The 24446-nt window shown below is 51.7% G+C and overlaps 1 protein-coding gene across 3 annotated transcripts in view; it reads right to left on the reverse strand.

The window, feature by feature from the left end:
- JADE2 (jade family PHD finger 2) overlaps positions 1–24446 on the reverse strand; it is a 56190-nt gene that overhangs the window by 28684 nt on the left and 3060 nt on the right. For all 3 annotated transcript variants that reach the window (XM_052689913.1, XM_052689911.1, XM_052689912.1), the window contains exons 2-4: positions 21592–21649; positions 19782–19867; positions 11441–11598 (exon numbers count right to left, since the gene is read on the reverse strand). In XM_052689913.1, the coding sequence (XP_052545873.1) occupies positions 11441–11598; positions 19782–19867; positions 21592–21649 (302 nt within the window). The remainder of the gene's footprint in view (positions 1–11440; positions 11599–19781; positions 19868–21591; positions 21650–24446) is intronic.

The following is a 24446-nucleotide window of genomic DNA, read 5'->3' on the forward strand; positions in this document are numbered from 1 at the left end:
AAAGGAATCAGCAGTGAGTAACTTAAAGCGTTCATTGCTAGCTCCTGAGGAAAGAGGAGGGGACCTGAAGGGTTGAGGCTGCTTCAACCAGAAAGAAAACAGCTCTGTCTGCCGGGAATGGAGCTGTGCGACTGCCATCACACCAGAAAGAGGAGGGGTTGCTGTGTGCCAGGGTAAACTGGACACAGCACCAAAACAAACGGCTCAGGCTCATTTTTTCATGAACAGTTTTGATGTCATCAAGGAGGAAAAAAACCAACATGTAAAACCAGAAAAATATCCACTTTTGACTTTGATAAACAGTCTGTTCCCATGGGCAGGGAGTTTGCACTTCGCCTGCCTGCTCTGCCCACACAAAGCCATGCCAGCTGCAATGACCATGGGAGACACAGACAAAAAGTGCCCCTATATAGACTTAAATAAGCACAGCTCATACAGAGGATTGGCTTTTACTGATCTGGAATGAAGCTCGTTCTGCTAGCTCACGCCTCCATATGCCTCAGCCTCTATCAATCAGTCTCATCACATTGATCACTACAGAAATAACGCTGGCACCGCTGCCACATTCAGGCTTTAACATCATGCCCCACTCCTCCTAAAGCCCCTTGGATGCTTTTCAATGAGAACCAACCTCTCCCACTCCCCCACGCTCAGCACAGCCCTGCGGATCACAGCCAGGATCAGCGGCCGGGAGGCTTTGTGTCGGGGTCTCTGCAGGAACCCTCTCACTTTGCAGGAGTTACGTGATTTCCCTTCACGCTGTGAGAAATTAAGCCACTTTTACACTTTGCAGGGATCCTTGCTCCTTCTCTGCCTCACGAGCACTGCTGCATGCCTGCTGCCAGCAGCCTCCCACGTGTGTCCTCCAGTGCCAAGTGAGCCAGCACGCCCGTCCCTCAGAGAGCAAAGCTGGGGCTTTGCTCTCTGCCCCCTTCTCAGCTCAGCACCATGCAGGCAGCTGGGGCTGGGCTGGAAATGCCAATGTCAACCAGCTGCCTGCCCAGGGAGCCAGCCCTGGTGCTCATACAGCACCAACAGCATCTGCACAACACAGCACTGAGAGCACAAGTCAGCCAGCCAAGGGAGAAGTGCCCTGAAAGGTCATTTCCCTCTGCCCTTCCAAATCATATCCATGATGAGCAGCTTTCCTCATGGCAATAGTTTTCCCATTACTGCTCACTGACTGGAGCACAATGAAATGAGTGCTGGGCTGCAGGGGTGAGATGCTCAAGGGCAGCCCTGATTGCTATGTGCAGGCCTCCAGCTCCCGTTTCTGCCCTGGTTTGTGATGCCTGCAGCCCCATGCCTGCTCATGGACATGTCCCACATCCCACGTCCCACATTCCATGTCCCACACTGCATGTCCCACATCCCATGCTGCTCGGAGCAAGCACACTGCAGCAGCACCGACTGCAGGCTTCCTGCCCAGCACTCGCTGTCACTTCGCCTGCGCTTCTTGGCAAGTCAGCAGCAACATGGATGACACTTGCCATGCACACGTCAACAGTGTCACACGTAATGACATGCAAGCAGAGGATGAGCTGGAAATAAGAAGCAGCCTGCGGTGCCAGATGACAGATCTCCGCAAAGCTGGGAGCTGGAGCTTGCTGCAGTATTTGCACAGCTCACGTTTCTGCCCCAAAATATCACCTAACAGCCAGACGTCAACACAGAGAAATGCTGCAAAGAAACACAGTGAACAGCACCGCCGTCCCTTCCCAGCTGCTGCTCTGCCTGGAGCAATGGCTGTGCAGGGCCTGGGGCTCCGACCCTCCTGCACCACCACCATCAGGTTCTGCAACTTTACACGACTTGCACCCAGCCTCTTCTGCCTTCCTTTCCCCATCAGTGGATTGAAAATAACAATACTCCTCAACACTCCGAGGGCAGCTCCTCCAAATCTCAGCTGAGGATCGGAAAGTAAAGCCATGAAAGCACAGTTCTGTGAGGCTCCAGACTTTAAAATGAGCTCGCTGTAATCTAGGACAGGGCTTGGGGATTCAGCAAAGTCTGTATTTAATGTATTTAATGCAGACAGCAGTAATAACACTGAAACTATGCGTGCTCCCAACGAGCTTCAGGACTCTCCTCCAAGGAGCTCCCAGCCCCATTGAATACCCTGGAGCCACGTGCTCCCAGCAGAACTGATACTCTCTGTCCCATGAGCCATGATCAGGGCGGTTTGCAGAGCACCAGGCCCTGGGCTGAGCAGCAGCAGGCTCAGCACGGGGGCTTGGAGTCAAAAGCTCTGAGCAGTGGAGAAAAGACACCCAGAAGCACTGGGCACTCCTTCAGAGCTGTGCCTCCTGACCTCCTTAATCCCCGTTACACAAGCAGCCTGTGGCACAGCCCTGCAGCAGGTACTCGAGGCGCGTTGCCTGGCTTTGCAAAGAGCTCAGTGATGCAATCACAAAGCTTCACGTGGGGATTGATGCTAACAGCACTGCTGCCGAGTATGCCTGGAGTGTGGCTGCTCCCCACACTGCAAAGTGAAAAGGGTCTTCTGCTCACTGTGCAATACAACTCACAGGACTGCTCTTTGCTTCAAGACCAAGTTAATGAAAACACAAAAACCTAACGGTGCCCCACACGCTTGCTCAGCAGCAGCATCTGAAACATACCTGGAGCAGCAGTGCCAAGCACCTCCCAGACCCGAAGAACAGGTCCTGGGGAGCTCGTAGTCAAAGGCTGCATCCATCACTCATTGGTCCCATAGGAGTGAACACTGATATCGAACATCTCTTAACACAGTTTCAGCAGGTGAAACAGCACTCCTAAGAAGCAGCACATTCCCTCCTAATACACTAATATACATGGCAAGGAGCTTCTTGTTATTCAGAGTCACAGAATCACTTGGTTTGGAAGGGGCTCTTAAAGGTCACCTTGTCTCACGCTCCCCTGCAATGAACAGGGACACCCACAGCTCAACCAGGTCCCTCCACCTCTCTGGGCAACCCGTGCCAGCACCTCACTGCCCTTACTGAGGCACCCAGCAGAGTAAGATTTTTCATGGAGCACACGGACACAGCAAGAGGTGCAGAGGCTCTGTGATGTGCAGAAGATGCTGAGAGGAGAGACATGGAGCGTGACCCCAGGCTGGAGATGGGAAGTACCACGGGGCCCCATGAATCATAGCCAGAGCTGCAGAGTGCACCAAAATGGGAAGATGGGCAGGAGGTGCATGACAGCAAAGCAGGAAACAAAAATGAAAGCAAGCAGGAGTTTATGCCTTGATTTAGCAAGGTAGCATTTAAAAGTATTTGTATCAATCAAGAGCTTATTTAAACGAAGGGCTGAAAATTGGGATCAGCCAGAAAAGCACAACAAACCTGAGGCCATTAGTCTGCAAGTGGGTCTCAAGGGCACTTGAGGGAAAGAAGTAAGTGGACCCCAACACTCTCGAGGATCACATCTATCCTGGGAGAAGATTATGTGGTAATAAAACACACTCAGCCAATTCCCATGGTTAATCATCTCTGCAAACGGAATGCTTCAGTTTGGCTGAAGGGAGAAGGCTTTTTTTTCCCCTATATTCTCCCTTTTAATATACCAGATAGAAATAATAAATAACCCCACACAGCACTTCCCTTCCGAAAATACTTTGCCTTATGACAACGAAGGCTTCAGCCACTCATCTTCTCACTACCTACATTCCAGTCTAAATTAGTCCTGTCCAGTGTCCATAAATAAATCAGCTTAGGAAAGTCAGTGGAAAGATAATTCTGCCAGCAACCTTCAGAGGATGCTGATCCTGCTGTGCTGCCAGCTCTGCTCGCGGGGGAATTCTCCTGCAGCACACTCCAACTTTAAAAAGGCATTCTACAATTTAAAGGGATGATTTTCATTTTCTGTTTATTAAAATAGTATCCAGAAGGCAGTCAGACCAGATGCCCTAGCTTCTTACCAACTTAAGCTCATGGATTGTATAAGCACTGTTGCTTCCGAATAGCGGAGCAGGTGTGAGAAAAGGAGCACAATGGTGAATGGGTGACAGGGCTGGGGGCTGCACCACAAACAGCACTCTGTGACCCTCCATGTGCCCAAGCCCTGATTAATTAATGGTTGTTATGCCACCTCTATGGCTCCTATGAAAGTCTGTAACACCGTAAGCCAAAAAATGATAGTCCAAAAAAAAAAAAAGGGAAATCCAAGGAGATATGACAGCAATCAGGCTCTACATGAGCTGGCCTGATGTTGAAAGCAGCACACAGGTGGAGGGGAGGCAGCTGGAGGAACATCTCTGGGATGTGGGTGCAGGTCCCAGCAGGTGGCTGAGGATGCTGCCCCTGTAGCAGCACAGTGTGGGAAGCATTCCCACCCAGCTCCCACACCAGAGGACTCAAGATTTGGCAGCTGTCTTTGCAAACACGTAACAGAGAGAATCAGGATCAGCTCAGGGGGGCAAAGGTGGGGAATGCAAACCCTCGGCTGTGCTTCCCTCTGCTGTGAGGCCAGCCTGCTGCCAGCACCTTACCAAGCACATTTCTAGCAAGAAAATCCTTTCCACACAGACCTGCCTGGTACATCTACATGGCAGTGAGCAGCTCCCTGTAACTGCACCGTTTGTCACTGCTGCTGCTGGGCTTCAGGGCTTTGTACCTTCAATTCCATCCCTGCGGTCCCCAGCTGACCGAAATCTGCACTGCAACTGAAGACTGCGGTATTTTTCCTTTCTGCCTCCCTCTTGCTTGGTATAACCCAAACCTTCAGCAAAGCACTCATTATAAACACCTGGGCACGGATACATGCATGGCTCAGCACTGAAGCTCCTGCCTGGCTCCTTGCTGCTGTTTCAGGGGAACAAAGCAGTTGGATTTAGCCCTGGGTGGATGCACCAAGTTCCTGGAACAGCAGCTCTGTGCCCAGAAGCCCCCCCTTCATGACTGCACAAACACCAGTAACTATCAGCACAGCCACAGTCCCTTTGTGCTGCCCAGGCTGCTCAGGAAGGGTTAACACTGCCTGCAGCATTGGCCTGCCCTCCAGTACAGCAGCCAGTGAGCGAGGCTGCAGGTGACGTAATGCCCGGCTGGCTGCGGGATGCGCATCGTGTCCTGCATCCCGTCCTGCATCATGGTATCACATCCTGCATCCCATCCTGCTGGGGGCCAGCCAGGCACCTCGGTGTCCCCAGCCAGGCAGGGACCAGCCCAGGTTTTTCCCAGCGCTCCCCAAGCAGAGGTTGCTACAATAAATAAGCATTACAGGCTCTGAAAGCATTTACAAGTTTACAGCGATTGCCACCGCGCTGCTCTGCAGGTGCACCCTGTACAGCTCCTCTTGCAGCTGCTGGCACAGCGCATGTCCTGGCTGCAAAAATCCTTGTTTAGGCACTGTGGCTCTGGCCACGGTCGGGCTGCTCAGGTTTGCAAATCCCCTTCTGAGAGCCCCGTTTTGTTACAAACAGCAGGGAGGTGGTTGGGTGGCCCTTAGGATGCAGACACTGCACACAGGTTCTGTAACTTGTCCTGGAATCTCCATGCCACGGTTAACAGGGACCATCAGGAAAACACTCCCTTTTGTCCTCTGCATCTCAAATCTCCTCTGGCAGCAGCCTGTGAGCAGAGTAGGTCCCTCCAGCCCTCTGGTGTGATGCAGTTCTCTAAGGAGAAAGCAACTCACTCCTCTTTGATGTATTAAAAAGAGGAAAACAAGCAAGCAGGAGGAACCAAACAGCCATCTTGTTAAGCCCAGACAGCTCTTCCAGTTTTGCTCTGGAGCTGTTTATCACCATATAAAAGCCCGATACCCAGCAGACAAGATGAAGACTACAGCGCTGATGTTCCTGTCTCTCTCACAGTTATATTCCAAGCCAAATCTCCCCGAGACTCAGCTCAACAGATGAATTATTCAGGTCTCAGCTCTGATTCCACCAACAGAGTACAGATGTTTTTCCGCTTGACCAGAGCATGGCAGAGTCTGGGTGGGAAGCAAAGTAACACAGCTCAGGGCTGCTATCAGTGAAGGCAGGGAGACTCATACGTATGTTTGCTGAAGACAAAAAATGCTGCTTATTCATGTAACTTCAGCCATGCTACTAACATTAAAGCATCTGGAATTAATTGTCTTAAGCAGATAATGCTTCCACAATTATTTCGATAATGCAAATAGCCCAACTTTTATTTCTAGACACCTACTAATGGGGAGCAGAGGAGGCGTGAGCGACAGCAGCAGTCCCGCATCCTCTGTTCTGCAAGCAGGAGCTTCCCCATCCCAAGTCCCAAATCCCAAATCCTAAACCTACCCCACGTGACCACCAAAGGAGTGCAGCTGAAGCTCATACCGAAGCTGGGGCGCAGGGATGCGTGCTCCCTTAGCACAGTGCAGGCACACAGGTCTCCTCTGTGCACAAACCCACCCAAGTGGAAGTAAGGCTGCGAGCAATCTGAATGGGCAGCAGCCAGGCTCTGCAATGCACTTTGAATCATTGCTTTAACACTGAACCCTGACAGTCCCTGCTCCGAGTCACCAGAGGCAGAGGGTGGCCTGGAGGAAACCTCTGCCTTCCCACCACCACACTGCTGCGAAGCAACACATGTCTCAGTGCATCTTCCAGATCCTCTTCAAATGCACTGCAGAAACTCCAATCTACCACCAGCCCTCCCTAAGCTCAGCCAGGTGCAGCAGACACGGTCCTGCAGGCTCAGCTCAGCTCACAGAAGTGTAGCTCTCACCTGAGTTCCATGGGATCACCAACAGCAGCTCTGGACACAGAACAGCTGATCCCATCATTACCGCTGCTGGACCATCCCAGCCCTCTCACACCTCTGAGGGGCTCTTGAGAGCTTCTCATCTTACTCAGCAGGTAGGCAAGGTGCACTAACCCACAATGGGGGATGGAGCTATAATTACTGCAGCAGAGCTCGGACCCACTTCTGGGTGGGGAAGGGATGAGGTAGAGGATGGAGATGGGAGGTGATGGAATGAGATGTGGAGACTCCACGGAGCTCCCCAAGGTTGGTGGAAACCAGCCCTCTCCTTCCATACATCTACTGCTGGGATATGCCACGTGCCACATCCAGCAGAAGTCACAGACATCCACAGGGAGAACAAGCAAACATTTTGAACACATGTCCAAGTGGCTCAGCACTAGGCAAGAACATGCTGGATTAGCATGTTTCCCATAACAAACTAATAAAGGTGAGGATTCACTGAAAGCGTACCTGAGGATTTGTCAAGCAGGCTGTAAAGCAGAAATGATTAGAAGTAACAAAGGAAGGCAATCATGCTCATCCCCTCTCCAAGCACTGGATACAAAATCAGTGCTGTGCCCCAGCCCATGCTGATGCTCCTGTGCTTTTTCTCCCACGGTGGGGACCCCAAAACCTGACACCCCCACTGGGGCTGCAGCTCCTGAGAGAGGAACCCACTCACATGGACCTGACGGAGCCCTGAGCTCACACAATTTCACCACAGTGGGTGGGAAAAACAAACAAACAAAAAAAATACAACCCAGGCATCTCATGTTAAAACAACAGCACGGCTCCAAGAGACACACAGAGTGCTGCAGAATCTTGCCTGCCCCTTCTGCAGCAAAGCCCAAGGGAAGCTGCTGATGAGTCAACAGGCAGCAGGCAGCCGGCTGCGGGAGGGAGGGAGGGATGGGAGGAAGGAGGGAAGGAAGCGCAGCCCCGGCTGGGACGCAGTGTGCTGGCTCCATACTCCAACAGAACTGTGGTAGATGCTGGGGCACTTCCTGGGTTCAACACCTGGCAGCCCCACATTTTGCCAGGGCTCCCACAGCAGCATCATACAGCACAGCCAGAGCTCTGCTCCACCTGCAGCTGTGCTTCTGGAGGACATGGGATAGAGGAGACTAAAGGGGACGGTCACATCACTGCCCGGATGGCGTGGCAGCCGTTCATCCTCTCCCACTGACCCACCACCAGCATTTGTTCCTTCCTGTTGCCACAGCACTTTCTGTTTTCTGTTCAAACAGGGCCACAGCAACGATGCAAGGAGAGATCTGCGACGCCAAGAATATCTGGGAACCCTGCCAGCAAGAAGCAGCCTTCCTGCTCGTCCTCCCGCTGTGCGCACATTCACAGGAAGCAGAGTATACAGCACATACTGATGGAGCTTAATGTGAGCTCCCAGAGCTGCCTCGAGGTCCTGCCCACATCCCTGTCAGCTCAGGGAAGGGAGATGTTAAACGATTCACTAAATAAGGAACTAAAGACTTACAGGTGCACAGCACCAGAGATAGGGGCCAGTGCCGCATAGAACGATGCTTCTGGTGCACCAGGATGAGCTGGGGTCAGGCTCTGTACCCACTGTGAGGGAAGGGCTCTGTGGCCCCATATAAGAAACCATGCAGAAAGCAAAGAGCATCTTCCTCCAGAGCTCATCATGGCATAACTGTGGAAAGGTAGAGCTCATAAAACCATAGAATCACTGAGGTTAGAACAAACCTCTCACATCCCCAAATCAAACCCAGACCACTCCCACCACATGGTCAATGACCACGTACCCAAGTGCCATCATCTCCACAGCTCTGGAACACCTCCAGGAACAGTTACTTCCCCACTCCCTGGGCAGTCTGTGTCCGTGCCTGCTTAGAGAAGAAATTTTTCCTAATACCCAACCTGAACCTTCCCTGGAACAACTTTGGTTGCCCCAAAGGTTCTTGTTCCCAGCTGGTGACTGAATGGTCCCCATACTTCGACGCTCTCAGACCACCAGGATAACTGCATTCGGTGCTTACTTACTTATCACCTTACTTGCTTGCCCTTAACCTCAAGCTGTGATGGTCCCACTCTGCATCTAGCACCCTGGTAATGTCTGTGCTGGGGTTCCCCCATCTGTGAACCCATCCTGGGGCTACATGGCTCAGCCCTGCTACTGGGCTGCCCAGGGCACCTCCTGGCTATGGGACCCAGACGAATGGGAAACACCACTCTTGGGAGAAACTAACTCCTCATTTTCCCTGCTCTCATTTGCCTTTCAATGGCTTTTAGAGCCAAGCTTTGCCCTTGAGGCTGTGGGCAATTCCCAAGCAAGCTGCTGCATAAAATGAACCTCCTTTTAAGCACTGATGAGTCAGGTTTGTGGTGAGGAAGCATGCAATGTTCCACGCTGCCCAGCGGCTCTGCTGTGCAGGCAGCACACACATGGCTGGTGGCATCCAGCCCCAGGCACCAGAGCACAGTGACACGGGGGCCAAAGGATGCTCTTCCTCTGTGCCTCACATCAGTCTGCAACGGACCCCGTGTTAAGGTGGTTCTCAGTGAAGGCATTTCCAGGCAGCTGCTTTCTGAGGAAAGCATGCCTTAAAAGAAAGCGCTTTCCCCTTCTGCTTCACCCACAGCTTTGACATTTTAGAGCTCCAGCAAAATAAAACGTTTCAAAATCTCATTTTCAGCTTTGGATTTGCACAACCTAGAGGCAAGGAGCAAGGAGGAAGAGTGCACTTCTGAGCACCCAGGCAAGAGATTAGAAGAGCAGCAGCTCTGTGCAACGCACCTTTCAGTGCATTTCCCCCCACTTCTATGGGCAATGCTCTGTGACACCACTTTGAGATGCGGCACAAAGCAAAATGCTGCCCCTGGCAGTGCTGCACCTGAAGCTGTGCCAGCTCTTGCCCTGGAGGAGCAGCAGCCATTGGACTCTGAGCTTCCAGCCTGCAAAAAGCTCAGTGCATCACCAGCCCACAGCACTAACTGATGTAGGACTTAGGGCAGTGATGCCATCAGAGGGACAGAGTACCCCACACCATGTGTGCTGCCCTGACAGAAAAGGGACGGATGCATCAGAAAAGGCACCTGCACAGCCATGAGCTCATCTTGCTGCGGTGGGAAATATGCAGCTGTCCTCTGGGCAGAGACCCACACAGAGACAGAGCAACATGAGCAGAAGGCCTCTGTGATTTGGTTCTGGTCTGCAAAGAAACCCTACAGGAAGCAGGACAGAGCTGCCAGCGCTCAGGAGCCCTGGAAACAAGGGGAGGGGAGCAGACAGAGGTGTGATCTGCCCACAGAGCTCACAGCCGGCTACCCAGGAGCAGACACAGCACTGCCAGGCAGATGCTGCTGGGGTCAGCTGCAGAAGGGCACCTCCAGCAGGGCACTGCCAAGCTATCACTTCTCAGCTGGAAATAGCCCCAGCATGATCCTCAGCTGGGGAGCAGAGCACTCACGAGCACAAGCTGCGGTTAGCTATCAAAGACAACTTTAAAAAGATATTCTACTTGCTGCTTTTTTTTTGTTGTTTTTCCTTTTTTTTTTTTTTTTTTTTTCCTCCTCTTTTCTTAAGGATTAAATCAACTCAACAGCCCCCTTTACAACTTCCCTTTTGATGTGTTCAGACTCATTAAAGTTTCATTTCTTTCTCTGTTTTCCCTTGGGGAGAGCTGGGGGGTTGGGGGGGTATGCACAAAAGTTTGCATCAGACCCTGGGCCGGCAGCTGCAAGAGCAGCTGTGGACGAATGGAGCTTCCATGGGACCAGTGCTGCCCCAAACCCCTCACTGTGAGCAGCCCACGGCCCCAGCCCACCCCACAGCAGCACAATGCCTGTGCCATGGCTCCCCCTGCTCCCCCCACAGCATCCTCAGCCGTGGCTGTGATGGGGCAGTGGCTCGTCCATATTTCTTTTGTGCCTCAGCAGCTGTTTTAGTGCCTCCTTTAAACTTCCCCATTTTAAAACAGCTAACAAGGTCCCGATCTAGGCCAGTGCAAGGTCCCGCAAATGCCTGACTAATGCTGGGCTCCCCAGCCCTCTAATCTCTGCATCCCCATCACATTCACAACACAGAAGAACAGCTCACAGAAGTTTTTAATTTAGGGCCCAGCTCCTGCACCCCCACATCATGACATACAGCTCCATCATAGCCGTAGAATGGGGCTGGATTGGAAGGGACCTCACAGCCTCCCCAGTCCCACCCTGCACGTGCTGGCCAGACTGCCCAGGGATGAGGCATCCAGAGCTCTGCACAGTAATGCCAGTGACTGTCCACCACTGGGTAAAGAATGTCCTCCTAATATCCAATCTAAATCTCCTCTCTTTTAATTTAAAGCCATCCTCACTTGTCCTATTGCTAACTGTCCATGCAAGAAGTCACCCTCTTTCTGTCCACAAGCACCCCTCAAGTTCTGAAGGCTGCAGTGAGGTCTCCCTTCTCTAGGCCAAACAGCCTCAGCCTTTCTCCATAGGAGAGAAGCTCCACATCTCTGAGCACTGAATCACTGAACCATTATGTCTGGGAAAGACCTCTAAGATCCCCAGGTCCAACACAACTCACCCCATCACACCCACGACCACATCCCCCGGTGCCACATCTCCATGTTTCTGGAACACCCGCACCAGTTCCAATGCCAGACCGCTCTTCTTGAGAAGAAATCATTCCCAATATCCAACCTAATATTATCTTCACAGCTTCCCTCTGGTTTTCCCAGCTCAGAACCCCCAGCCACGAGCACGCAAGGCGCAGGGATGCTGCTTACCTGACCACGGGCTGAGGGATGGCCTCGGCACTGGCTGGGACCTGCACGCCCTTCTCCCACTCCTGGCGCCAGGGGTCTGCCAGCACGTAGTACTCCTCAGGGCTGAGCTGGAAAGAGTCGGGGATCTTCATGGCCGTTATCAGGTCCGTGCGGAAAACCTGCGAAGGGAAAACACCAACACTGGGTGGAGGGCAGGAAATGGGGCATGGCCATGGGCAACAGTGTGACAGATGTGCCACGCTGGCCTGACGCCGTGATGGGCTGCATTTTTCCGGGTGCTCACAGCAATGGGCTTTCTACCACTTTAACTGGGGCAAGAGATGCTCCTCTTACTCTTGACATGAAAGGAGATGAGCAGCTTTTGCACACCCACAGGCATGCAAGCACAGCCCACCTCACTGGGTGACCCTGTCCCAGTTTTGGCACTGCACACCTGCAGGTAACTCCAGATGTTACTGGAATCAACAGAAGGCATTTGGAGAGATTTATATGGCAACAGCTGACAGCAATTCCATCTCCAGAACTGCTGCAGTGGGGAGCATCAGCATCAGAACATCCCCACAGCAGCTCTGCTGCTCCGGCCACAGTTGGAGCCGTGGCTACGGAAAACTAGGCTGGGGTTGGGTGAGGAGTTTGGAGCTGGTACGTGAAGATGGGCTCCCCGCCGCCTGATGGGTCGGTGGAAACACAAAGGCATCGCTGAGCTGTAACGCCGTTTCACTTGCTCATTGTCTCCCTCATACCCGAGGGCAAAGCTGAGTTTACAGTCTTGGAAAAAAATTCTTTGCTTAGTGAACAGGAAAATCTCTGGCTAAATGGTGATACAGATGCCTGTGTCCATGCCCACAGCCAAACACGCAGAGGTTTCTCCTGACCCATTAAACCCGCTTGAAGATACAGAGCCCTCCGTGTGACAACCCCCACTCCTGGGCAGGGAATGGGCTCTCTCCCATCTCTCATTTGGCCCTGCAGAGCCTTCCCCAGTGCACTGCGATGAGAAAAGCATTCCAAAATAACCCACTGCGGTAAATAAGGCTTTCCTTCCAGGGGACAGCAACGGCGCGAGCAATCCTGTCTATTGCAGGGTAAAAATAAATCGTAAATGAAAATGGATGGTTTCTCCTTTCTACCATCTGCTATTAGCTGCAATGATGTCAATGATGCCAGCAGCCAGACTGGGACACCACCGAGCTCCAAGCACTGCTCCTTCTGCAGAACTGGGACAGACCAGGTGTTTCCTTCAGTGCTGCTTTGCCCGTTTCCAGTGTCAGCCTCAGATCGAGGGCTGCTTTGTGAGAGCCACAGTAGAGGCCAGAGGATGGTTTTGCATTTTCAATTCAGTGATAACACTCTTTGGAGTGTTTTGGAAACTAAATCAGCTAAGATGTAGGAAACTAGACATTAACTAAGACCACTCAGACTGGGATTTAGGTCAGTTTGTTTAATCCCCAGAGCCTCAGCTGATAACCCAATTAGAGTTAAACACAATAAACAACCTTTTCTATGTTGGGACCTCCTGGAACTGTGCAGGTACCTCCATCCCATTGATGCTCAGAACCCTACAAAGCAGATCTGAGCAGCCCAAGCACAGCCCCAGCACATCCCTCAATGAACACAACCAACAGCCTCCATACTGCAGTCACACAGGGGCTCCATGTCAGAAAGATCAAATTCCTCTAAGCCTCTCACTGCAACAAATTCCTTGCTACAAGCACCACAGAAACGCTTTGCTGTGCTGTCAGTGCATTTAAAAAAAAAAAAAAAAAAAAAGATTAAGATCAACACTAATTAAGCACGAGGAGTCTGCAAGAAGTCATAATCCTCGCAGAGCTGCGTGTTGGTGTACCAGGCAGCAAGAAGAAAACAAGGTCAGCCTGCTGCAGCTCCCTGCTACATGGCAGCATGCGGCCACGCTCCGGCCAGGACACTGCGCACACCTCACCACTGCACAGCCCTCCCTGCAGCTCCTGCCCCCCGCACAGCACAGGCTCTTCCCCAAATCCACCCCTTCTGACTCTTCAGCTCGCATCCCCGAAGAAGCAGAGTTTTAATTTTAAGCCAAATAAGCACGATTGTATCTATTTCCCCAAAGATGATAAGGCGCATCGCGGGCTGGATGTGCAATCTTACCACTTCATTTATTTAGTCCTTCTTGGAAAACAGATAAGCTCGCACTTCCAAAGGCAGTGAGCACGCCAGCACTTTATCACAGCGATGCCTCTGTCTCTTCATGAAGAACTGGAAACGCTCAAATTATTAACTATCAAAGCAGAACACTTTAGAAATGATAGAACGCCAGAGAAATTGTAAAGGAAAGCAGATCAGTTGTCTGGAAATCTCCCAACAGCTAATACGCACAAATTGTAATCTAAATGTCTTTTTGTTTTGAATTGTCTGGGATTAGAGTTGGGAAAAGACTCAATTATTCTACTCAAACTCTTCTGAATTATTTATGAAAACTAAATAAAGGACAAATTGGGCACTGATGAACTGAGGACCTGGCGGTGAAGAGAAAGTTGTGTACCAGAAAACAAGCAATTTTCCCTCAATAGCACTGTTTACTGTTTCTTCCCTCTCGTAGGAACCCACAATTTGTCTCAGCAGCCTGGCTGCCACCTGCCCTGTGCCACAGCCATGCTGCAGGGACCGGTGGGTGCTCACCTCAGTGGCACCTGGAGCCAATGGCAGCACCAAGAGGGACCGAGCAGCCAACTGTCATACACCATATGGAACCAGCAGTCAAGAATTACAGATGTGAATTACTTCCCTTTGCTTTCATGGTACTGTGTGATTCCAATGGCCAGCAGAGCTCTTACATCCAGAAACACCCGGTCAACCTGACCGTTGGGTTACAGGCTCCTGTAGCTCTTGTTAGCTAAATCAAGTCCTGCCATACACGTCCCATGGATCTTTGGGAGCACCAGGTACCTCTGGATGATGCTCCGCTGAACAATGTGAAGAAGCCACACCTGCACCTGCCTCCTTCCATGTGCTGCCAAGAGCCGCCCGAGCAGCACAACAGCTTCTCCAGGAAAGAATCCCATCATGGAGACCTCCACCTGTCCTCTGCCGTGTTCCTCAGCTTCACCACTGGGTTCCAGCTGACCTACAAGGCATCAACCCACGCCGCTGGCACACAGGGCAGTGGTGACTTCCCAAAGGGTGATAGGGCCATCATGTCACTTGCTGCCCACACCCCCCGCTGCTGCCACTTCCTCATCCCTTCAACGCACAATGCTGGGCTGGCAGCCCATCCCAGAGGACCAGAAACATGAGAAATCAATGCAATTCAAGAACCATCACATTACCAAGGATATATCCATCTTTGCTATTATTTCTGCAGTTCACTGTTGTGAAGCAAAAGCCACATTGATCTCTCTCAACTAAAACCAAAGACTACATTAATGAGAAACAACATAACTTCTGATTCTGACATTCTAATTTCTCACTTCGCCTGGCTCCAAGAAGGGTATTCTTGAGTGACTGCGCCAGCAACCCGAATGTCCCCTCCTGTGACCTGCGGCTGTAGCCAGGGCTCAGCCCAGTGTGGGCCTGCACTGCACAAAAAGCATCCTCCTCCAGTTCTGCATTTCATCTCTGCCCATCAGCCCTGCCTTTGTACCTTTCCACAGCCTCTCTGAGATCCCCATATCAATGTCAAGGTCTTTACACTCGCCTACAAACCTCCTCAATTCAGCAATGAGCCGAGCTCACCACTGCTCAGCTCCACATAACGCGAGGACTGTGCTTTTAGAGGCAGCACACAGCGGGGCCAAAGCTGCCACTTACCCCACCAGCCCCACACGCTGACCCGAGAACATCAGATTCACATCCTTTACTAACTGCTTTCCACTTATATGAGATCAGCTGCTGGGCGAGAGCCAAGAAGCTGAATCTGTTTTGGTCTTTAAATCTAAACTAAAGAAACACTCGTCTAGCGCTGCTTTTAATTAGCTATGAGAAGTGCAGCGAGCCTGGGGACCACGCCGGGTTCTGCACAGTGGTGGCAATCCTTGTACAGGTTCTTGTTTGTGCACACTGGTGTTTGCATCCCCAAAGGTTCTGCAAAAATGAACCTCTCCCAAGTGCTCCACGCTGCAGAGCGCAGCCCTCTCCGACAACCAGCGTGTGCAGCAGCATCCCTGTAAGCTCCAAAGCAGCACTGGGAGCATTAGGCACCGTTTCTTCTGTGGTTGTGCAGCACACAACCAGCCACAGCTGGTTCTCAGCATGAAGCAGTTCTGGAAGCTCAGACGAAAGGTTTTCTTGAGGTTCTGGTTCGACACCACTCCTTCATCACCACCCATTCCACGAGGTCTCACCCATCCCACAGGTCTCTCCTCCCTTCAGCGATGCAACGAGCCCTTCATTCTTTCAAGCAGAAAATTGTTTGCTGTAGCTCATGAGTCACAAGGATTTTGAGAGAAAGAGAAAACAATGAGAACAATGGGAGCCCTGGGAATATCTTTTGGTTGGACAAACTGTCTTCGTATCAGCTGGAGCTGGCACCTCTGCGGGTCCAGCCCTTGGCTGCCCACCCGGCTCCCACCCCATCTCATTTCCCAGGCATTCTGTCACACTCTTCTGGCCCGTTCCAAAAGGAGCAGAGCAGCAATGTGCAGTAGCAGGGCTCAGAAACGTGGCAGTGCCTGATGCGTGTCTGTAAGCCGTGATATTATCTGCCTGTGGGGAGAAAAATACTTACTCTCGTGTTCATTTGGGATCCAGGCCGCTATCTCTTAATCTATTCTTGTTTCCTCTTGAAATGCTGAATGTTAAAGACCCAACGAACAAGAGAATTTAAAATAGGAACTAGAAGCATTTTCATCCTGCCCTTCTCAGCATTCAAAAGACAATGGCATTAATCTGTTAGAACCACGCTGGCTTGGGAAAAGCGACAAAGGCACCGCAGTCCAACCTTTCAACAGTGGCATATTTTCTCTTCATTCAGCACAGTAGAAGTATATCCAGCCCTGCCTGGCCACATGGCCTCTTACAAATGTCTTTCTTAAAGCACGGAGAGCCCAGGGACTAAATTCACAGCGCCCTGTAGCAGCACGTACCTACTGCAATGGGAAAAGATTTCAACACAGAGAGAAGCGGTGCAACAATAATTGCTTCCTAGAAGGTAAATGATATAAAAATGAGGGCGTTTAAAAAGGGTTAAGTGCTTGTAAGGAGATGGAAAAAGACATCTTCCCCAACACGGAAGTCATATCTAAAGGAGAAAAGCAGAAAATAATGTAAACTGCATAAATCCACAGCTTCCCTCTCATCCTGAAGACAGCATGCAGCTGCAGAACTGAGATCCCCAACAGGATGGGTCTGAGCGAGAGGGGCAGTGCTGACACTGGGCGAGATGAGCAGCAGCTGCACGGGGAGAGCTGACAGCAGAGCTGTGGCAGGCAGCAGGGCGACCCAGGGCAGCAGGTACCTCTGCCCCCACAAAGCATTCCAGCAGTGCAGCTCGTGGCAGCGCTCTGGATCCCGAATAGTTCAGAAGCTAATGACTAACATCCTGGCTAATGCAGTGACTCAGATGTAGCATCCAAGAGAGTCCCCAGGCCGCTGATGGCTGGGAGCTGCAGGATGTAACCGGCGAGCATCATTACACACTTGCCTTGTTCTTATATCCTCTGCTTAGACACTGACAACTGTTCCCTGCCAGAAACAGGATAGAGGGCTGACGACAGCCATCAAACCCAGCGAGGCTTATGCTTGCATCCCCGCAGCCCTATGGCTGGGGCAGGATTGCACGAGAAGCAAAAATCCATACTTCAGGCACATCTCATCCCTGCTCCAGATTCAGCATCAAGAACCAGGAGGAGCTGAGAGCACATCCTCTACCCTGCTGCCACCAGCAGCATCCCTGCACCCCACAGAACTGCTTGGGGCAGCAGCACTTGGGATTGCAGGAACCCTGCTCTCTCCAGCCCATGTCCAGGGATGAATGAGCCCTAATGAGATAAATGCAATCAGGAGATTAACGCAATCAGGCACTGCTGATGCAAGGAGCTGCCTCACTCCATCCTCAGCCCCGAGGCTTCCCTGCCAGCAGCCTGGTGGGTACGGGGACGGCTGCCACCTTTGTGAGCTTTCACAGAGCCCAAAGTCTGGGACACATCGGGACAGAGCCCAGTGACATGCACAGATAAATATAATCACCCTCCCTGGCAATGGCCACCATCGCGGATGTTTACAAACAGCTCAGTACTTTTCCATGTAAAGAAGCTTGTTTTTCCAGATGCCTCGTATTGGGTGGTTTTTAATGTGCGTAGTTAATCCCTTCTCACAGAGTCTTTCATAATAAACATCACCCCCTGACCCAGCTAATAACTATGTAACACTAATGCTTCTGATTTTTTTTTTTATCTCCTGTGAACGCTGCCAGGGGAATGCAGATGGCAGCTCCTTCTCTAGCCCTCTTGCAGGGAAACAGGGACACAACTTTGGGAGGGACAGCAGAAGTCGGGGGTGATCCTCAGGCTGTCCCCCAACACCACTGTCCCTGCATCCCAAGCTGTGCCTGAGCTGCCTGTGCTGGGGAGCTGGCAGTGCACAGAGTGCTGCTTGGATCCTTGCAAAGCCAGCAGCCATGTGCAAATCTCAGTCTAGGCTGGTGTTTGAAACAGCTGCATCACCCCAAAATGACCGAGGCAGGCTGTATGGCAGCGTGTGATGTTCAATAGCTTCACTGTGCTTTCCCTGTTACCTTCTCCAACCTCAGTATGATGATCAAGGCACCTGGCTATTTCATGTTAAGCAGGATTGACAGCAGCGCGTTGACAGTTTTGCTCTTCTCCACATTTGCCATTCCAGCATAGGATGCCCACCTGCTTCTATGCCCAAAAATCTCCCTGCACAAGGCCCTGCAGCACGTCCAATGGACAGAAACGGGCCACTGCTGCAGCTCAGCACTGGCACAGCATGCCCAGGGTGCCAAGGCCACAGCAGGACACGAGGCAGCTGGGGATGGTTTGGAAGATGCTATTGCAGTGGAAATCCACAAACCAACGCTGACTGAGGAGACATCCACACCCCTGCTGTGTGCCCTGGGCCGTGCCGATGATGCCCAGCCAAGCCCTTGGCTTCCACCCGGAGCTGAACCCAGCTGGCATTGCACCCAGCAACTGCAGGGAAGATGCAAGATGGGGAATTCCAGCTGAGATCCAGACAGCTCACATCTGCTCAGGTTCCCACTGAACTTTTATAGTTGGTTTGTCAGCTTGAGCGTCCTGGCCCATCTCCAGCGTGAGGCACTGCGTGTCGCCTTCCCCAGGTCCCTGCAGTTCCAATGCTAATGTGCTGCTGTGGATCACTCTGCCTCAACAGTTACATGAACCCAGAACAGTCCTCCAGCATTGCACTGCCAAGCTCTGCTCCAGTTTCCTTGCTCCAGGGCTGCATGCTCTGAACCTGGTCCTCACAGGCCCTAACGTCCCGTTGGGTGCAGCAGACACAGCCCAGTAACATCCCCAGGGTGCACACCTGGCTCACCCCGATCCTTAATGCCATCTCATGGAGGGGTGATGGTGTCTCAGCAGGGGGAGATACCCCAGACATCGTCTCTGTACCCGGGCCTCAGCTCACAGAACCCCCCATCGCTCATTCTGAGAGACACATTGATAACCACAAAGCAACATTCCCAGCTGTCAGCAGGCACTGACACCTGTACCTGGGCTCTTTGTTTGCTGTAGAGTTCCCAAGTACCTCAGCAGTCACAGCAGCTCCTTAGCCCTTAAGGCACAAGCAACCTGGGCTTTTTAAACCCCTGTCCACTGCCAACACATTAGATACATCAGTGTAAATCTGTCACAGCGATAAAAACTAAGCGCAGCTGTAACTCAGGCAGTGACCACAGGAAAACCTCAAAATCTCAGCTCAAAACAAAGGGGGGATGTTACAAAGGTCTGTGCTCACCGGGCCACAGCCCAGGAGCAGCACAGCGCAGCAGCTAGAGGCAGGATTTACAGCCTGCATTCAGGGAGGCTGCAGCCCTGCCAGCTCCACCTTCAGCTAAACTTAGCTCTGTTTGGACACTGGTCTGGATGGAAACGTGTGAGCAATGTCACTCTGGCTTTGCTCACACCGCTCTGGGAATGAAGATGACTGCCACTAAGCAGAGCAGTTGCTACAATAACAGCTTGTGCTCAGTATAGTTTCTATGTCTATTGGAAACGGAGTTGAGCCATGCAAGGGCAGCAAGGCACAGCCAAAGGGCACCAGGTGGGCACCAAGCCCGGGATATCAGCCTAGGGCCACCTCCAAACCCCATCTGCATGAACAGGGCCCCTCTGAGAACCAGGAGATCAGGTCCTGGGCAGCACTTCACACTGTATACCTCAGAGGGCTTCTTCTCCTTCTGCCGGGACCAGCTGGATTTGGTGCTGGGGATTTTGGAGCATCTGGACGCGGATGTGGTGTGACCTGCAAGAAGGCAGAAGAGATGTTACCCGACAAAGAGACCAAGTTCTGTCTGCGTCACTGTCTGTGTCACTGCTGCCCCTACAGCCCCAAGCCAACCCTGGACAATGCTAGGAGATGATAAACCCCAGTGTGGCGTTACAGCTGTGCACATCTCAGGGTGCTTCATCAGAACAGATCAGCATCCCTTTCTGATGCCACAGATGGTGAAACAGAGCCCCTTGAACTTAAGAAAACTGTTCTCAAGAGAAGACATCAGAACTGCCCAAAGCCATAAGAACAAATGGCTTCCATCAGGGAGTAAGCCAGGGATCTCCTGGAATCACCACTCAGGGAGGAGATTGAACTGTTCCAGCACGGATGCTCCAAGTGAAGGCCCTGAACCACTCAAGGACTTCAGACTCTGGCAGAAAAGATATTGACCACGAGTATAAAACTTCCTCGCCAGCAGCAGGATCAGTAACTTCCATACTGTGTGCAGCTCAGCAGCCCCCTCTGCACACGACAGCACACATCAGTAGTAGGAGAGTATTTGCTGTGGGATTTGGGATTGCTTTTCTCCGGGATTATTATGAATGGACTCTCATTGTCCTGACTCGTGCAGCACTACCACTGCTGCTACCACCTCCATGAGGCAATGGCTGCTGAAGCCTGAAATGCAATGGGAGCTCTGTTATTAATTACTATTTCCAGCTCAACTGTGTTACTACTACTACTACTGCCAGCACCAAGAAAAAAGCTGTTTTCATTTGGTGACAGTAAATGATAAACTAATTGATGGTGGCATCTTTTGTACAACTGGATCCCTCCAGATGCATAACAGTATTTTGGGAGCACACCAAATTGGCTGTCAATAGGTCTACTGAACATTGCTTTTACCACTGAAGGGCTAAACCACACCGTGCCTATAAGCCAATGCCAAACCAGTGCCACGTGGCACTGCAATTACACAGGCTCAGATCACCACTACCACCACGCCTTCTGAGCAAAGGCACAGCAAAGAGGTCATCCTTCTGTTTACAGTTATCCTGCAGGAGAGCATTTGTCAACAGCTTCACTATCACCTGCAGCACAAGTATCAAAGTCCAACAGAGATAAGGGCACGATGTTTTATGCCATGCTAAAGATGCCTCAACCCCCAGCGTGGTTCAGCGGTGCTGCTGCAGCGGGCAAAGCCCTGCAATAAGTAGGAGAGGAAAGCACTCTATTTATAGCCAAAATTCAGCACATTTGCACATGTTTATTGTTGAGCACATGCTTCTGTGCTCTGCTGAATGAGGATGAAGTGAGGTATGTGCTTGACAGCAAGCGTGGGCTTGCAAGCTTTGCTGGCTTGAGCCCTGTCCCTTTTCCCACATCCCTCCTCAGCTCACAGGAAGGGAACTGGAAGGCTTGGGCTTCGCCTTGACCCCAGCAGAAGCCTCCCAGCACAGCTCAGCTGAGGCCTGATGGGGCTCATGGCACAGCTCCCTGCATGAGTGGGGGACTTCCAGCAGAACAAGAAGCCTACAGCCCAACATCTCCATTGCTATCAGCTTCTGCTGTACATCAGTGCTGCACTTCTGACAAACCCAAGCCCACGTGCAATTCATTGTGAAGCAAATCTCCAGCAAATGGAGCAAACACAGCTTCCTCAGCTCTTCACAAAGTAATTATTCCAACGCTTTCCCTCCTGGAGGTGAACCACTTCAGTTGTCTCACCCAAAGTCTCAAATTAAAGGTCTTACTGTCAGTGGTGTCTGAGTTATCACTGCTGATCGAGTACTTCCGTCGTTTTTCTTCCATCTGCAACAAAAAAGAACAGTACATTACACCCCACGCCCAGACCCCCTCTCCGCACCCCTGCCTGCCTGCCCTGGGTGCCACCCCCCCAACAGGGCACCCAGAGCTCCAAAAAGGACATGCAAAATCCCCACTAGGTTTTTATTTATCAGCACGTGGCTGCACTTCTTCCCCAGCTCTGCCTGCTCCCAGGCAGTACAGCGAACACACAGTGACTGCTCAGAGCAGTGCTCTGCAGCACACACAGCCCCAGGGCCCCGTGCAGCTCCACACTGAGTGATGCCCCATGAGGCTGCAGGGCCCGGAGGCTGTGCCCAGAACTACCGGGCTGTGCTTGTGGGAAGTGCACAGCTACAGGAATGGAAACTCTGTGCATTCTTCATATTTCTGTAGGGGAAGTCCATGCAGCACTGAATTCAAGAGGACCCCTGTGCAACGAGCCTGGGGTTTTACCCTCTGAGTCATCTTCCCACTCGGGCTGCACTGACTTCTTTTAAGAGCTGTGATGTATCTGCAGCCTGAAGCATGCTTCCCGCAGCCCGGACCTCCTCCAGCACTGCTGGGCAGCTCCCAGCTGCTGCCACTGCTCCTCCTGGATGAGATGGGCACAGGGCAGCGCTGCAGGGGTCTCAGAACAAGGCAGGCATACCTGAGAGCAGCACTCCCTCTACCTGGGAATTGAGCAGGCAGAGCTGAAGGGGAAGCACCTGTGTGAGCACCTGTGTTAGCAGGTGCTTGGAAAAAAAAAGGGATGGGGGGGAGGGAGGGGGAAAGGAGGACAAAAAGAAAATGAAAGCATAGGTTTTCACTTGTGAAGAGCTTGGTTTCTCAGGGTTCAGCAGGTGGTGATCAGCATGGCCCCACCTCCAGGGCTCTGATGGAGCGCTATGCATGGACCACCCTGCTGAGAGCCACAGGTTGCAGGCACCAACCCCATGGAATCCTCCCTGGTGCCTTCTGTAAGAACGCTTTGTAAGAACATGAGGCACAGAGACTCTGTGCTCCAGGGGAAGGACACAAGTGCCCTGTGTGGTTCAGCAGCAGCACACCACACACACCAGAGGAGTTCCACTTGGGCACAGTTTCCCACTGCTCCCATGAGGCCCTCACAGCACCTGTACCCAACGATCTGTACACTGTGCTTCACCACGCCAATAGAAGGGATAATACCACAAAGCACCACCATAAACATTTTAACTACTGGGGCTGTTGCAAGGCATTGCCCTGTCAAAAAGCCATTAAAAACGTTCCTTGAGAATATGGCAATGCTGATGCATTCCTCCAGTGATTCCCAGGTTAGCAGCTGTTACTAAACCAGCTGAGTTCCAAGCAACCGTTAGGTTTCGCTTGGGGAAAGAGGATATTGAAGGCAGATTTATTTGTAGCTTGCTTTCTTTCAGTGGAAATGCTGCCTGCGTGCTTGGCTCCACTGGCTGGCTCTTGGAGCACAGCGATGGAGCTGTGCTTACTGATCCATGGAGCTGCCCAACACTGATAGCCCATAAACCAACACCAACAGGTGAAAGAACCACCTGAGCTGGAGCACAGGAATGCTACTGAGGCCCAAAGATATTTCCAGTTCTCCTATCTTTGGCTTTATAGCAAGGCAGCACCATCGGCATCACTGCCTGCCATGCATCTTCAGAGCCCAGCACAGGGGTCAGGGCTGGGGCTGCTTGTGACCATGGGGTATTTGTGGGATGAGTTTGTACTCACATGCAGAAGCGGCTCAACACCACAGGTTAAATTGTGGCTCTATTTCAACAAATCATTTTTGCCCCCATATGACAGGAATCAAGAGAGCATCCTCTGAACCAAACTGCATTTCAATTGCTCTGAATGAAACCCCTGACTGAGCCAAGTATGGGCATCTCTGAACACAGCAGCACCAAAAGGCAGCTCCAGCCCGGGCAGGGGACAGCACAAAGCAGCACCAACCTCCTGCAGGAAGAGAAACAGGGGACGAAACCCAAAGCTGAAACCCAAAGCTCGGGCAGACCTTTCAGAAAGTAACTTCCAGGATGCAGTTTCCTGAAGAACTCATCTTCCAGAGCCCACCAAACAGTAGTAAACTGCGGTACTTAACAGAGGAATTTACTGTAGAAAAAGGGTAATTGGGCAATTTCCCCACCTGGAGCTCAGGGCTATAAGGTCTGATGGTGGCTGGGCACCCTGCTGACATCCCTCCACCCCTGCTGCTCGCATCCCAGCCCTCGCACCCCGGAGCTCTCTCTGCCCATTCCTCCCCCCACCAGCCTCCAACTCTGTGTTACAGAGCCATTCAAAGTCTCCACAAAACGCAGTGCATTGCTCCAAAATTAATCCTCCGTTTACATTAGGAGCTAATTTCACCTTTAACTGACCCGTTCTCCACATGGCATCATTATTAAAGTCATAAACAAATACCAAAAAAATTTGTAATACTTTGAAAAGGTCGCTCTTAGGTCAAACTTGGCCCAAACTCTGGCTTTTACAGAGCCAGAAACCAGGAGAAAGGTTTCTATGTATGCTCGCTTAAAAGATTCAAATAGAAACAGATGTGGGTTTCTTTTATAAACAAATGAACATCCCCCTGAAGTGTCTGCAACTCGACTGGACTGCGCCAATGCCTGCAAAACCCGAAAACCGGACTGATTGCGAACTAACACATGCTCAGCATCGCCTTTGTTCCAGCTGAAAAAGGCAAATAAATGCAAAACCCAGGAACGCGATGGCCAACCATCAGCCTAAACAAATTTAAATCGGCAGGACCTGGGGCGAAACAGCCACGGGATGGGCAACGGAGCTGGGGTGAGCGGCG

This window comes from Tympanuchus pallidicinctus, unplaced genomic scaffold (assembly GCF_026119805.1).
Source record: "Tympanuchus pallidicinctus isolate F22 unplaced genomic scaffold, pur_lepc_1.0 scaffold25, whole genome shotgun sequence".
Classification (NCBI taxonomy): domain Eukaryota; kingdom Metazoa; phylum Chordata; class Aves; order Galliformes; family Phasianidae; genus Tympanuchus; species Tympanuchus pallidicinctus.